At 54.3% G+C, this 13,780-nt stretch overlaps 8 protein-coding genes across 8 annotated transcripts; 2 read left to right on the top strand and 6 right to left on the bottom strand.

Annotated features, from left to right (window-relative positions):
• Positions 1-1,037: 1,037 nt before the first annotated feature.
• On the bottom strand, positions 1,038-2,897 carry BGZ61DRAFT_225213 (uncharacterized protein). Its single transcript, XM_046238155.1, has one exon. The coding sequence runs from the start codon at positions 2,646-2,648 to the stop codon at positions 1,245-1,247; it is 1,404 nt and encodes a 467-aa protein (XP_046105560.1). The 5' UTR covers positions 2,649-2,897; the 3' UTR covers positions 1,038-1,244.
• Positions 2,898-2,902: 5 nt separating this feature from the next.
• Positions 2,903-4,775, top strand: BGZ61DRAFT_389076 (ubiquitin fusion degradation protein UFD1-domain-containing protein). The gene is made up of 3 exons (XM_046242795.1): positions 2,903-3,203; positions 3,264-3,590; positions 3,645-4,775. The coding sequence occupies exons 1-3, from the start codon at positions 3,201-3,203 to the stop codon at positions 4,461-4,463; spliced, it is 1,149 nt and encodes a 382-aa protein (XP_046105559.1). The 5' UTR covers positions 2,903-3,200; the 3' UTR covers positions 4,464-4,775.
• A 183-nt stretch (positions 4,776-4,958) lies between these two features.
• Positions 4,959-5,603, bottom strand: BGZ61DRAFT_477279 (uncharacterized protein; the record flags this gene model as incomplete). Its single annotated transcript, XM_046248875.1, has 3 exons — positions 4,959-5,028; positions 5,085-5,366; positions 5,443-5,603. The coding sequence occupies 3 exons, from the start codon at positions 5,601-5,603 to the stop codon at positions 4,959-4,961; spliced, it is 513 nt and encodes a 170-aa protein (XP_046105558.1).
• Positions 5,604-6,412: 809 nt separating this feature from the next.
• On the bottom strand, positions 6,413-7,017 carry BGZ61DRAFT_531813 (uncharacterized protein; the record flags this gene model as incomplete). Its single annotated transcript, XM_046253775.1, has 3 exons — positions 6,413-6,467; positions 6,526-6,792; positions 6,863-7,017. The coding sequence occupies 3 exons, from the start codon at positions 7,015-7,017 to the stop codon at positions 6,413-6,415; spliced, it is 477 nt and encodes a 158-aa protein (XP_046105557.1).
• A 230-nt stretch (positions 7,018-7,247) lies between these two features.
• BGZ61DRAFT_587799 (uncharacterized protein) lies at positions 7,248-8,198 on the bottom strand (the record flags this gene model as incomplete). Its single annotated transcript, XM_046256504.1, has 2 exons — positions 7,829-8,198; positions 7,248-7,395 (listed from the first exon to the last, which is right to left on the bottom strand). Exons 1-2 carry the CDS (start codon positions 8,002-8,004, stop codon positions 7,248-7,250), a joined length of 324 nt encoding a protein of 107 aa, XP_046105556.1. The 5' UTR covers positions 8,005-8,198.
• On the bottom strand, positions 8,187-9,862 carry BGZ61DRAFT_450271 (uncharacterized protein). The gene is made up of 3 exons (XM_046245717.1): positions 9,578-9,862; positions 8,602-9,285; positions 8,187-8,547 (listed from the first exon to the last, which is right to left on the bottom strand). Exons 1-3 carry the CDS (start codon positions 9,730-9,732, stop codon positions 8,526-8,528), a joined length of 861 nt encoding a protein of 286 aa, XP_046105555.1. The 5' UTR covers positions 9,733-9,862; the 3' UTR covers positions 8,187-8,525.
• A 458-nt stretch (positions 9,863-10,320) lies between these two features.
• Positions 10,321-10,809, bottom strand: BGZ61DRAFT_477276 (uncharacterized protein; the record flags this gene model as incomplete). The annotated part of the gene is made up of 1 exon (XM_046248874.1): positions 10,321-10,809. One exon carries the CDS (start codon positions 10,807-10,809, stop codon positions 10,321-10,323), a length of 489 nt encoding a protein of 162 aa, XP_046105554.1.
• Positions 10,810-12,373: 1,564 nt separating this feature from the next.
• BGZ61DRAFT_225128 (uncharacterized protein) lies at positions 12,374-13,501 on the top strand. Its single transcript, XM_046238153.1, has 3 exons — positions 12,374-12,638; positions 12,691-12,924; positions 12,988-13,501. Exons 1-3 carry the CDS (start codon positions 12,567-12,569, stop codon positions 13,363-13,365), a joined length of 684 nt encoding a protein of 227 aa, XP_046105553.1. The 5' UTR covers positions 12,374-12,566; the 3' UTR covers positions 13,366-13,501.
• Positions 13,502-13,780: the final 279 nt, after the last annotated feature.

The raw sequence follows: 13,780 nt of genomic DNA, 5'->3' as shown, positions 1-13,780 counted from the left end.
TAGTCTCCGCGTTGGTGACGAACATTTCCAATCGACTCATCCCTCAATTCGATTCGCACGGGAGAACATGTCCAGAACGAATCTCAGCTCATCCGCTTATCTGGCGTGGTTTTCAAGGGCCCCCAGTCCCAGATCGAAGCCCCCGGCCGATTCCCCCTACACGCCTGGTCCGTGGTTTTGGCGATGGCCTCATGGCAATCTCACCGATCCTCACCTGAGCGACTGGCCTGACCTGACCTCACCTCGTCTCACCTCCCCGGTCTTGACCGGGTCTGACCGACTCTGGTCTGATATTGACCGCTTCGCATCAAGCAGAGCCTCCTAGCTTTTGTTCATTTTTATTTTTATTTTTATTTTTACCAGGTACTTACCAGGTATCTGTTGCGTTACTCGATTGATTGGTGGCCGTCATGCGTTGCCTGCGACCGTCCTCTTCTCCAAAAACCGAAACCACGATCCTGACCACCCATTCTACTATACACCTTACACTTACACCCAGTTACATAGTAGTTGCAGCCCTGTACGGGCGCCGCCTATGCGTTTTTCCCCATTCTCCAACTCCCCCAGCCATTCAATCCGTCCATCCCTGTCGCCTTCTCCGATTCAGCCCGCTTGCCGCCTCCCACGGTAACCGTTCGGCTACGGGCCACCCGTGCCCCGGTCCCCGCTTCACGCTCCCGGAGCATCACGGGTCACGGGCTTGGGCCGGCTCAAGCCTCGCCTATGAAGTTGCTTCTCCAGCCTTCCCCGGCTTCTCAGCCTCCTCCCCATCGCCCGGCCTTGCCCGGCCCCAGCGGGATCGGGATCCCCAGGAACCAGATGGCGACTAAGTGCCCGCTGGTGCCACCTTGTCGGCTCCCTAGCTCCCCTCGTCATCCACGAGGATCCTCCCGCGGCACCATCATGCAGCATCGTGACCTTGCTGCACCCGAGCCGCCCAACGGCCGTCCAAGGGTCGCAGCCATCTGTGTCATGCATTCACTCTCTGTCGTTGTTCTGTGGGTTCTGGACGCGACCGGCTCCACACGCCGTCCAGAGTCGCGTCTCCAGCTTGTCCTGCTTCAGCCACTTGCCTTCTGGCCGTCCATGTACACATACACTGGTTGGCCGAGCACCCATGCTCCAGGGCCACAGCCAGACATTGTTAGAACACCGTTACACCGTTTCCGGCCGTCTCACGACCAAACCCGGCCAATCCCTCCACCGCCCGCACCATTGCTTCTCCGTTGGCTGGTCTCGTGTGCTCACACAAAGGCCCCAGCCCGCGGCGTCCACTCCCGTCCCTCCTCCACAGCTCGGAACTCGACCGACCCCTCTGCAAAATACCCGGCTTCCTGCCAGGCCTTCATCGCCGCCCCATCAAACGGTCCCTGCTTGGCGCCCTCGTCACGCCCGTCTGTCCACCGGAACTCCCACATAGTTCCCGGCTTCACCGCAATCTGGTCGGCATCCGCATGCACTGTTTCCGGTTCGACCCATTCCTCCCCGGTCTCTTTGCGATATTCCCGGACAAGCAGTTCCCGTTCTTGATCGTAAATGTCTTCGTAGTCCCGGCTGAGCAGTTTGTCGGCGGCTTCTGTGATGGCGTCGATCGATTCCTTTACCCGTGCCTGTTCCGGAGTCTGGCTGCTTTCGCCATCCACCTCCATTCCCTCGGCACCCTTGTTCATCTTCTTGAGCTTCCACTTAGGGATCTTCTTGGTTTTGGGTTGGCTCTTGCCAAGCCGGGCCAGCGCCTCGAGAGGTGTCTCGGTCCTCTCCAAGCGGAGTATTAGCGTCTTGAGAAGCTCCGACACCAAGACTTCGTCGTCTTGCATGCGTTGCTTCCGTGCCTCTGCCTCACGTTTTGCGTGCGCATCTGCCGCCTTCTTCATCTCCTTTTTGCTGAGTCCCTCCAACCAGCTGTCGTGAACCGCATCGGGATCTCCTGCCTTGCGCACGTAGTTGCCTTGCTGATCAAATTGGCCTTCCTCCATTTCTGCCTTCAAATTGAAGGCTTCCACCTTAGGGGCATTCCTCTTGAGTCCACCTGCGCCAACCTCTTCATCCAAACCCTCCTCTTGGAGCGCGAGGTCAACACCCACCTCGTCGTCACTGCTGCCCAGTTCGTCTAGTCGGATTTGGCCTCCGGTTTTGCTGCCGAGATCTTGACCGTCAATATCCTCGACATCGAGGAAGCGCACATCCTTCTTTTTGCGGCCAGACTTATCAAAGTCGCCATTCTCAGAGGCTGCCTTGCCTCCCTCATCATCGTCATCCACCGCAAACATGTCGTCGTCGTCGTCATTATCATCGCCACCAGCCGCTTTTCCAGAGGAGACATTGTTGGCGTTGTAGTTGTCCAGTTGATCCATAATGTTCACGTTGCCCTTCTTACGACCCTGAGCGCGAGCATTGATGTTCTCATTGTCTGAATCACTGTCGTAGCCGTCGAGGTTCACAGCACCTCGCTTCGTAGCGCCGGTACCGCCAATGACATCGGCATCGAGAATCGCGTCGTCTTCTCGAGCATCGGGGGCCAAGATCGAGGGGTTGCGGACGTCGAACTTGGCCCGCTTGAGGTCGGTCATCTCGTCGTCGTTGTGATGGGTGCGCGCAAAGTTCTCTCCGGCTCGCTTGGGCCGCGCCGCAGAGTGCCGTGAAGCCATGTTCTGCGTGGAGCTCTGTGAGATTGTAGATCTCGGTTTCCTTTGGGTGAGTCGAATTCTCGTCGATGTTGATGCTTTGATTCACCAGCGCATTTGGATTTCGTGACGGAGCTAGGTTTGCCTCGAGGAGCTTGGACGTCAACTGTGGGTAAATGCGCTGCGCTGGTTGGACCAACCCTTTTTTTAGGCGGTCACCCTCTGTAGCCTAGGGACTCATCCCCTGAGGCGACTTATTAGCTTCCAGGCCTGCCAAACTGCGTCATCCAAGAGCTGCCTTTTGCCTGCCTCCACCCCCCACGTCGACCTCTCTGGACAACTTCAACCTGCATCGCTGGAGCTCTCTCCATCCAACACTGTACAACCACCCACCACCAACGACCAACACCCCGCATCTCAGCCAAATCACAGTATCCAGGACCATCGCTGTACCTGTCTACAGCATCGCACACAGCATCCACAGCCCAGGTCCTCTGCAGACCGCTAACGCATCCACGGATCTCACCCCGCGATACCACACGATCATCCACTCTACACCCATAGGTCGCCGTCAACATGGTTCGTCGCCATGCCGCTATCCCATAGACTCCTGGACAAAGCTAACTCGTGAAAATGCAGTACTCCGGCTTTGGCGGCGGCGGGTTCGATCCGTCTAACCCGGATCACCTCTACAACATGGCTCGCCACGGACGACGACCCATCGTGCAACGCTTCGACGAGTACTACCGATGCTACCCCCTCATCATGGCCCCTGGGTCCGAGCGACCAGAGCTAAACTACGGCTCTAAAATCATTCTCCCTCCCTCCGCCCTCGATAAGGTGTCGAAGCTCCATGTCCAGTGGCCTTTGTTGATGGAGATGATCAACGGGGAGAAGGGGAAGCACTCACACGCCGGTGTGTTGGAGTTCATTGCCGAGGAGGGCCGAGCGTATATTCCGCAATGGGTGCGTGTGGTCCCTCACATACCCGAAGAAGCTCTTCCGACTGACACTCGATAGATGATGGTGACGTTGGGCATGGATGTCGGAGACATGATTCAAATCCGAACCACCTCTTTGGAACTTGCCAAGATGGTCAAACTTCAGCCACAATCCGTCAACTTCCTTGATATTAGCGATCCCAAGGCTGTCCTCGAAAAGGCCTTCCGCAACTTTGCCACCCTCACCAAGGGTGATATCTTCAACTTTGAGTACAACGACGAAGTGTACGAAGTTGCTGTCCTGGACGTCAAGCCAGAGACAGAAAAGATGGGTGTGAGCATGATTGAGACCGATGTTTCGGTTGACTTTGCCGCCCCAGTAGGCTACGTCGAACCTGAGAGGAAGAGTGGCACGAGCACTCCCAGAAGCACCCGCGGCGGCGTCCCTGCCGGAGGTCTCCTCCACAACCAAGGCACCATGGCCCAGTCCATCAACTACAACGCCATTGCCCCCTCGGTCACCAGCAACGTGACTAACTTCCTTGGCGGTGGACAGAAGCTCGCCAAGAAGGGCAGCAAGAACTCGACCCCCAAACCCGCCACCCCCGTGCCAGCATCCGAAGACACTCCCAAGGTCCCTCAACGACGAACTGGTGCCCCTGCAGCGCTACGCCTGCCCCCCAACAAACTGTTCTTTGGCTATGAGATCAAGCCAGTCAAGACAGATGCGGACAAGGAGAAGGAGAAAGAGAATGCCAACCGACCAAAGTTTGATGGGCAAGGCCAGACGCTCCGCGGCGCTGTCAAGAGAAAGGGCGACGGAGAGGACAAGTCAAAGGCACCAGAGAAGAAGGGCACAAGCGATGGGAATCGGCTGGACGGCCGGCGGCCTCGGTAATGGGTGACTCTTTTCTGGTTTCGATTGGCGTTAGGGAGACATGGGAGATCAGTGGGTTCTAGTATGGCAGATAGGCACGATCAACAGCAAAGGGTAGGCTCCGGTTGGCAGTTTGCTCAATACATTTCATCCGCGATTAAGAAACAAGGGCTTACGATTTGAATATCTGTAACTACAATAGTGAGAGGGTAGCACAAATTAGAAATGTATAATCAAGACTCCGGCTAGGTCTCTAGGGTAGGTAGTTTAGACGCAGGCAAAGGTTCACAAGCCAGCAGCTGGAGTAGGTAGTCAAGGTTAACAACCGAAGGATAAAATACGTCTTTATACGTAACATTCTTCTTGGTCACTTTTGAGATTCTGTTGGTCTCTGTGAATCAAGTTGGCTTCATCTGGGCTCTACTATGGAGCTACCCCACGCCTCTACTGATCTTGTGTTTAAGTCCGTTCATCGTCAACTCAGCACACAGAGGACTGGGTTCCATCTAGTGTGGTTTAAAGCATAGCCTCATCATCCGTAGCCAACCAAGCCTGAAACTCCTCCCCGTTGTTCTGAACCGTAGCACTGTCATCAAGTCAGCAGGCTTCTTCACTCTCAAACAGCCGTGAGGGAATGCATACCTTCGCTCGCGGCCAAGAGCGTTGGCGTTCTCAGTCTTGACAGGGAGAAGAGCTTTCGTGTCCAAGTCAAGCTTGATCTTCTTAGTTGGAGTCTCGAGAACCTCATCTTCCTCAGTTCCCTCGTCGTCCTGATCGACAAAGGCCTTGGACTTGGCTTGCTTCGCAGGCGTGCGGCGCTTCTGAGGGGCAGCCTTCTTAGGGGTCGAGGCAGGGGTGCCCTGGGACTCGGCTTTGCCATGGCGGACTTTGAAGTCGCGCATGACGGTCTTGGTGAAGTGCTGCCTGTACCGGTATTGATTAGGTACCTTGTACAATGCAGGCTGGAGAACAAGCAGTCAGAACACAAGGGGGGACTCACGAGATGGCATCCTGAGTGAAGTGGTAGTTGAGATCATTCATGATTGCGTGAACCTTGGGCCAGTTGTGGCGCGCGCGGTCAGTCTCTTGGTTGCCGAGGATAATGGCGAGACAGAGGTCGCGCTCGGCGTTGGCGTGCCATCGCTTTTCGTTACCAGGCATGGTGATGGTTTGATGAGTTAATCAGCGTACTGAGAAAGGGAAATGGGTAAAGCGAAGTCGAGTTGGAAAGTGTGTGTTGTAGTAGGAAGACGTTTGAGGTGTGTGGTGGGTTTGTGAAAGTTGGAAAGATAGAGGTGTAGGCAGGGAGCCAAGATTAGGTGTAGGTAAACTTAGGGCTGGGGGTAAACAAGCCGAGAAAGAGAGAGCAGGGTGAGGGTGAACTGAGAGTGAAGTGAACGGGGGGAAACAAACAGCATTGCTAGAAATGTGGTTGCCTGCTGATTAGGGTAAGTTAACAACAGGTTGCGTGCAGCATGTCTACGTTGCTAGGAGACGAGGGGATGAGGTGCAGCCACTTAGGCCTAAGAAAATAGCATTCATTATGTCTGGGATTTCAACTGTACTCCAGGCTCGATATTCTGCCTTGATCGATCTTATCAAGGAGCTGAAGAGTGAATCTATCGAGAGTTGGTGGTTCTAGGGACGCCTACTTCTCCTCCAGGGTTCTACAATATCCAACTTCACATGGCACTCGGAGCTATTGGGGTTTAAGTAATCACGGTGGCATTCTCTCAATCCCTCAAATATCGTAGACCACACACTATGGTTCCGTTCGTAGCAAGTAAGCAACACATCGAAGACCAGGCCAAGATGTGATATCTGGCTGTCCTCATGTCCACGGTAACCGTATGTTAATCCCACTCTCCCGTAGTCTCTCTCCATCGATGCCATATTTGTCCCGTGAAAATGTGATGTGGATCTCCACCTTCAGTCGTAAACGGAGGGTAGGTAATCAAGTCGACTGGGACTTAGATCTCAGCCTCCATTTCCACGTACTCCTCGGCCTCCATCTCAGGCTCGACCCTGTCCACCATGAGATAAGCAAGCGACCTCAACACGAGAACCAAAAATAGAAACTTACTTGGGGGTCTTCTTGGCGCGCTTAGCAGGGCGCTTTGGAGTAGCAACCTGCTCCTCGTCCGAGTCGACCTCCTTCTTGAGGTTTTGCTTCTCGTCTTCCTCGTTATCAGCCTCGGGAGAAGCCATCGCCTTGCCCTTCTTGGCAGGAGTGGCGCGCTTGCGAGGGGTGGCGGTCTTGCGAGGAGTAGAAGTAGCGGAACGAGGTCCACCAACAGCGGCCTCGAAGCCGGTGACGTCCCGAGCCCGTCGCAGCTTCTGAACGTGCTGGCTGAAACCGGAGTTAGTGGGTGTTTACAATCGCCATGATCGTGAAATAAACAAGACAGAGGATGAAGTACTTGACAGCGTCATAGGAGTATGTGTATCCCTTCTTGCGAAGCTTCTCAGTCACACTTGTGATGGTCGCCTTAGTTGCAGTGGCCTCCTCGATGAAAGCAAGGAGGAGGTCGCCATGGGCGGCGGAGTCCCAACCACGACTTGGCTTTGCAGACATGATGGTTGGTAGAGCGTGCAAAGTAAAAGGGTTCAGTGGATGGGAAGGTTTGATGAAATATGTGAGGTGTGAAGATGTGTGGAGATGAAGTTGGAGTGTGTGTGGGTGAAGGTTGAAGTGAAGGGGAGAGAGGTAGTGGAGGTGGACGCGAAGGTGAATAGGTAAACAAGATCTGCTGGTGACTGGCCAGTGACAAATAACAATCTGAAAAACAAAACGCATCGAGCAAATCAAACATGACCATACCGAAGGGCAGACTCAGTAAACGTGTAATTCATGGCCTGGAGGTCCTGCATAACGTTGACCCAATCCTGAGTGCTCGGCTTGATGTGCTGAAACAAACAGATGAGGATATCCTCATGGACGTTGGCGTCCCACCTCATAGTTTGACGGCCAGCCATGGCGTGTTTGGTGAAGGAAGTGATGGTATTGCAGGTGATCCGATAACAAGGGAATGAGGTGGATGAAGAAGTGAGGGTTGTGATTGACTTTGCGGATGATGGAGGATGAAGCTGAGGAAAAGGGAGGAAAGCAGAGACGAAAGATGAAAGGGAAATGGCTTAGGGTGTGTATTGAGGGTCAAATGTTTGTGTTAAAAAACAGAGAAGCTGAGAAATGAGCGAGGAGTGACGAATGAGAACAGAAACATCCAGGCAGTCAACTGCCAGTTGCCAGCCAAGCACGGCGCGCGTCGCGCCGCAACAACACAGGAAGACTTCCCAGCTGCCTAGGAGACCTGCAGAACTCGCAGGGCGGAAGAAGAGATACACGAGCAAAACAAAACCACAGGAATATGAGAGTCTCGACATACCGGATCGCCTCCCAAGTGACGTTGAACCCCTGCTTCTCGAGGTGGTCGATGATGGCATCCCGCATCTCCTGGCTTAGACCTCCGCTCGCCTGCGCGGCCGAAAAGAAGCCGATTCCAAGCTCCATGAGGAACTCGGGCTTGTCCCAGACAGTGCTGCCGCCGGGTCTTCCAGGCATGATGAAGTCGTTGAAGTGGTTGCGTTGTGCGGTTTGGGTTTGTGGTTAAGGGGTGGATGGTGCTGAGGAAGGGATGAAGTGGTGTTGATGAGGAATGAAAGGTGCAAGGCAGCCGGTGAAAGAAGATGATCGGGGTGAGTTTTGCTGAGTTTGGAGTTGAGGGTCACCATGTTACTGAGTGCTCTGAGTGTTTGTCGCCTGGACTGTTTGTTTGCCAGTGCCAATAAGGTCATTGCTAGCTTCTATCAACCCCATGCACAAAAACATCTGCACTAATACCACTCGTCCAACCCGCTGCCTCGTTACCTAAATCTGTGAACTCCAAACAAAGACCATTGTTGTTGATACAACCCGCTCCAAAAGGGCCCAAAATATCGCCCAGAATCTCACAGCATATACGACGAGGGCCTCTTGCTCCGTGCGCCAACTAATTGCTACAGCAAGAACAAGTGATGTACCTGGCTCAAGTTCAGACATCAACACCCACTCCCAGGGATTGGAATTCCATCAAACTGCTGGAATTACGCCTCTCCATATGAGAAACTAGAAGAAGTCAGAACGTTTGGTCTTCCAACCCATAATGAGCATAGTACTTACTCGGAAGGAAATGGATCTGTTGGGCCACTGTGTGCAGCAAGTGCTAAAACAGCCTCATCATCCAGTTCCTCCTTTGTGTCGTCCGGCGATGAAAGTCGTTGTCGTTTCGCATCAGGTTCCTCGCCTTCGGCATCAAGATCATGCACTCGGCTTAGAGACTCTGGAGGAGCCGCAGACACATCGATTGGCTCAACAGACTCTTCGCTTGGCGGTTGACCTGAAATGAGTTTCGGATCTTCTTGTAGGGGTTGTGCAGGTTGTTGAGGATCCTGAGGTTGCTGACCCTGGAGAGGATGAAGATGGGGAGGATGCTGAGGCAGCTCAGGTTCATGAGGCGGGCTGGGGAATGTCATAGGCGGGCCAGCTAACGGCTGGACCATCGGCTCAGCGGTCAAAGATACCGGAAGTGAGAGAGCAGTGCCAGGCGGAGGGATGGGCATCAGAGATCCAGGATCGCCAGAGATATGAGCGCCAGGATGATTGGTGTCGGGGATCTCGGGGTCAAGGCCACCCATTATGAGCGCACCCTCTACTGGAACCGGTGGTTGCTTCCTAGGCCGGCCTCGCCCAGGACCAGGGCGACGTGTGATGGGGTTCATCGTTGGATCGTTCTTCCGTGAACTTTCGCCGGTGCCATTAATCTCGGCCTTGTTCTGGGCCCGGCGGAGGCCTTGGAAGTGTTGACTGATCCCATGTTAGTCAAATGTTCATTACATCCAAGTGAGAGCTGAAAAATTAATAGAAATAGGTGACGACTTGTGAGTCGGGTTGTTGTCGGGTTGGGGTTGATCCGGGCATGAGGTCACGGATAGTGAAGATCAACAACACTTTGAGGTAATCTGACAATGCTCCGGTTTAGGTTTCCCAGTCTCTCGCCAGCTGGGGATAAGAAGGTAACATGGGCAAGAAGACGGAACATCCAGTTGTGTCTGAGAAAAATAACAAGATCGACCTAAGAGAGGATAGAACAACTTACCGACATCCTTCATTAGTGAAGCCATATCCCAGAGTTCTCATGTGATTGCCGATGGTGGTCCATTCCGCGCCACTGATGATACCAATGTTTTTCACCGACAAAATGGTAAAAAAGAGATCTTTGTCTGCCCTGTCATTCCAATTCTTGTTATTCATGATGATGGATGCTGGTGGGGTCGACACGGAGAAGAGGCACGAGACCCAAGGCGGGACGAGGTTAGAAGCTGTTAAGTCGACGGCTCGATCAATGGGAAAATTGGTAGTGAGAAATTGTTAAGGGAGCCGCTGCGGTGGGAGGTTGGGGACATTGAGGCGCCAGGTGGCTCGAGCGTTTCACTGCCTGGGGAAGGATTCGGGGGACGGAAAAAGTATGGGTCCGGTTGTCTGGTTGCACCATCGTTTCCTTGCCTGGAACATGGTAGTTCCAGCAGCTTCTGGCTCGGCTGTGGTCAATTACACCATGGCCGGTCCCGTAGGATTTGTCCCGGAACTCAAAGGCAAAGGTTGGCTTTAATTATGACTCTCCGACATTGGCCATTCGCCTTCGATTTACACACGGAGGGAAGATGTCTCGACTTAGCCGAGGGTATGCCATGGATTACCCGGCAGGGGCGAGTGAGTTGGACTACAGATTCAGGGCCAAGAGAACGGCGAGAAGTGGAGACCCATAACAGACGGTGTAGAAACGGGCCCCCAAACGGCAACTAAACGGAATGACGACGGTGACTCGTCAGTGGAGCATCATTAGCAAACGCCAGGTCGTAAGCAAGGGGGCGCCGGGCCAAAGAAAAACCGGGGCGCAGCATCCGAGGGCCAGGGCGCGGCAGGGAGACAGGGAGGGAAGCAATTTACGAGGCTCACGTGCTTTCGTGGTGACTTGGCGGAGACCAGGCAACACAGTGTCCCACCAAGCTTCGCGCCCGTCGCGTCTCCCGCCCACTTCGCCCACTTCATGTCATCCCCTCCATAATCGCCTCCGGGCTTGGGGGGCATGCGGCGACCATAGATGCGGCCGCGATGCATCTCAATGCGTGTAATGACTCGTCTAATCCAGGCTACGAATTTTCCTGGCGTTCGGGACTCGTCTGGTGGTTGAATTGCTGCTCGTCGCTCCAGCCCATCACCGCCTCCATGGTTCGGACAGCAGCCCATTCGACATGCTTCAGAGCCACCCCTCAGCTGAGGGTCAGAAGCAAACCTCGGCGGATCGGCTGCATGGCGTAATCTCTTCATTCTTGAGACTGATTTAGCGTCGTGTCCTACCACCACGTCCTTGCACTCGTTGCCTCTTGTCTCCTTGCGATTGAGGCAGACATGGTTATGATCCGTCACAGGGCTTTGGCTTGCTGCATTGTCCCAACAGACGCAGGGACGTTTGACCGCCCCTCCAGCCTTGTGATTGAAAAAAGTCCCGTCGGCCTCCTTTCAGCTTGAGCTCAATCGCAAAGCTCGAATTAGCTGGGCCAATAGGTGGTGTCGGGCTTTCAAAGTGAAGCCATGAGGCCAGGTGTGGCATATCGCTTTGGCTGCCAACGAGTCCACCCACCCACCATCTTCTGGCCTGCCTTTTGCAGCGTTCAATACCCGGCCGCCCATGTAGGTAATTCGTCGGTGGCCCGCGAATGAGTCACACGGGTTTCACTCCATTCCAGGCTTGCCATCCCTGTCGAAGCCCGCCTTAGCTGCCATGCTCCGCCAAAATATTCTTTGCAAGCTTTCGTCGGCGCAACTGAGCGACGTGGGCTCGGGAAGCTCGGGGCGCTTTGGTTGGATTTCGGCAATGTCCCAGAGAGAGTGTCTGATCCCGCGGCCGCTTCATTCCATCGCTGGCAGCCCCTTGCGACGATTGAGTCTGGCCATGTCTCAATGGCTTGACAAGTCATCCCCATTGAGACTTTTGCAGCGCAACGCATGCAATGATGGCCCTGCGGAGCGGACCTGCGGCGAGCCGCTGTAGTGGTTGCAGCATCTCAACTCCCTAGCGAGCGGCAGGGGGGGCGGTACAGTGGGCCTATGGGCCGCTGGAACCCCCGTGGATGGTGCATGGTGGAGGGTTTTAGCGGGTTTTAGCGGCGGGGGCGAAACCTCTTTACGCGGTTCTCGCGCCCGCCGCAGCCCCTCGTCGCGCCCCATTTCTCATCCGTCATGGGAGGGATCTCCCAAAAGCCAACAAAAAAGTCGGTAGCACCAGGCAACCACAGGCATCATCGCCATCCACCTCAGACATCTGGCTGGCTGGCGATGCCAAATGGGGAGTTTGGCGAGTTTCTCGGAGGCCCAGGCCCTTGTAAACGCCGTCCACACTGTCCCTACACCCCTGCCACTCCCCCACAGACGGTGACAGGAACCGGCGATGCGTATGGTGGCAGGAGCAAACATGCTCACATATAATGCGAGGCCACCCCCCTTTGGGCCTTGAGACTATTCCTCCGTGCTCGTCCGACTCTCCTTTTCCCACTTGCATCTCCCCTCGTATCACTCTCGGTCTCGGAGCCTTTCACACATCCATCCTGCCTACCTATATAAATCCCTGGCGTGCTCCCGACGCCCTCCCGCCAAACAAAAGGCCCTTGTTCAGCTCCTCGTCCGCCTCATCCTTCTAGCCAACAACGCAACGAGCCACATCCCTCTCTCTACACAGACTCCTATTCATCCATTCAACCCTCCCGCTATCCGCCATCCGCCATCCATCCATCTCGGCTGATCCACACCAAAACGACCTTCGACCGTGTTCCACCTTGTCGCCCAACGCCTGCCTTGCCTGAATTCACGCTGATTCACAATATTCAAAACCTACTCCACCGTCTCGGGCCGCTATTTCATCTCCCCCCCTCCGCTGAGGCATCCCCAGTTGCCTAGGGCTCTATGCGTATTTAAATCGCATCATCCCCTCTTCTGCCTGCTTCTTCAGCCTCGTGTCATTCTTCCTATCATCCTCTCCCGCCAGCCACCTCCATCTTCGTCAACTCAAAGCCTCGTCTGCCATCATCATGACTCCCAACAGTGAGAACGCCATGGCTCGCTTCCTTCTGGCCATCTTGAACCAGAAAAACCTCAAAGACGTGAGTCCTCTTACGTCTTGACTGCACCTGACCTCTTCTCACTCTGCTCTAGATCGACTGGAACCAAGTCGCAGCGGATCCTGTCCTTATGCAGCCCATCACAAACGGCCACGCTGCGAGAATGCGTTTTGCTAGATTCCGCACTGCCGTCAACGGCCACGAGCCGCAGAAGAGAAACCGCACCGCCGACAAGTCTCGGGTTACCAAGTCCAAGAAGCCCTCTCAAGCCAAGAGGGACAGCCTTGTCAAATCAGAGTCGGGCATGAGTCTTTCTTCTTATGCAAATGTTCGTCCGGGATCTCCTCCCAAGATCAAGCAGGAGCATAACCAACCTGCTTATCTTGCGCAGTTCTCTCCCGCCTCGACCACTTCTCCTTACCTCACCGACAACCGAGACGACATCAACCCTCGATTTCTCACACCCTGCAGCGATGACATGGCTCATGGCCTGTCAGTGAACCCTGCTACTCTCGAAGACCTCCGACTCCGAAACGGCTTCGGTCCTTCGATGGAGTGTAACCAAGACTTGATGCCTCAGCCTGGCCACGACCACATTAGCTTGGCTCAGTCTCCCTTTCATACGTTTGAGAACGCCTACGACCTGAGCAGCTACAAGACTGCAGGCGATTCCCAGAGCCCGGCTGCTCTGGACCTGACTGGCGTCCATTCTCTCGCAGACTTCAGCCCAGAGTGGGCTGATCACTTCGCCGATAACCACCCATTTTGATACCCAACAAAAAGACCACGAATAGAGGATGGATAATGTAAAAAACCGGGGATATGTTTAGAACGTTTTGCTGTTATGACTTAATGACTACGGTTCTGAAGCTGGGGTTTGCTTGCTTCTTGTTATCTCTTGGTTGATTTCTACTTTACTTTCTGATCTCGACGATGAGTCTCACCCGTCTGTGTGGTTTAAGAGCTCTCGAAACAGGGATATGGCACCGAGTTTTCTATGGACGTACTGCACGCTGCAGATTGTACACTACATAAGCTATTTCAATGTCCCAATCTCGTCTTCCTACTGTCGTGGCTCATTCGATACATCGCTCGTTTGTTGATATCAAATACCAATCCTATTGCGTGATAGAAGGGAGACGTTGGAACCATTGAGATAGGCCTCGTGAAGATGAAATGGCCAT

Source organism: Ilyonectria robusta (genome assembly GCF_021365365.1).
Source record: "Ilyonectria robusta strain PMI_751 chromosome Unknown BGZ61scaffold_8, whole genome shotgun sequence".
In the NCBI taxonomy this organism is placed as follows: Eukaryota; Fungi; Ascomycota; class Sordariomycetes; order Hypocreales; family Nectriaceae; genus Ilyonectria; species Ilyonectria robusta.
Note: the sequence above shows the minus strand (reverse complement) of the source record. Positions and strands in the feature narration are given on the sequence as shown.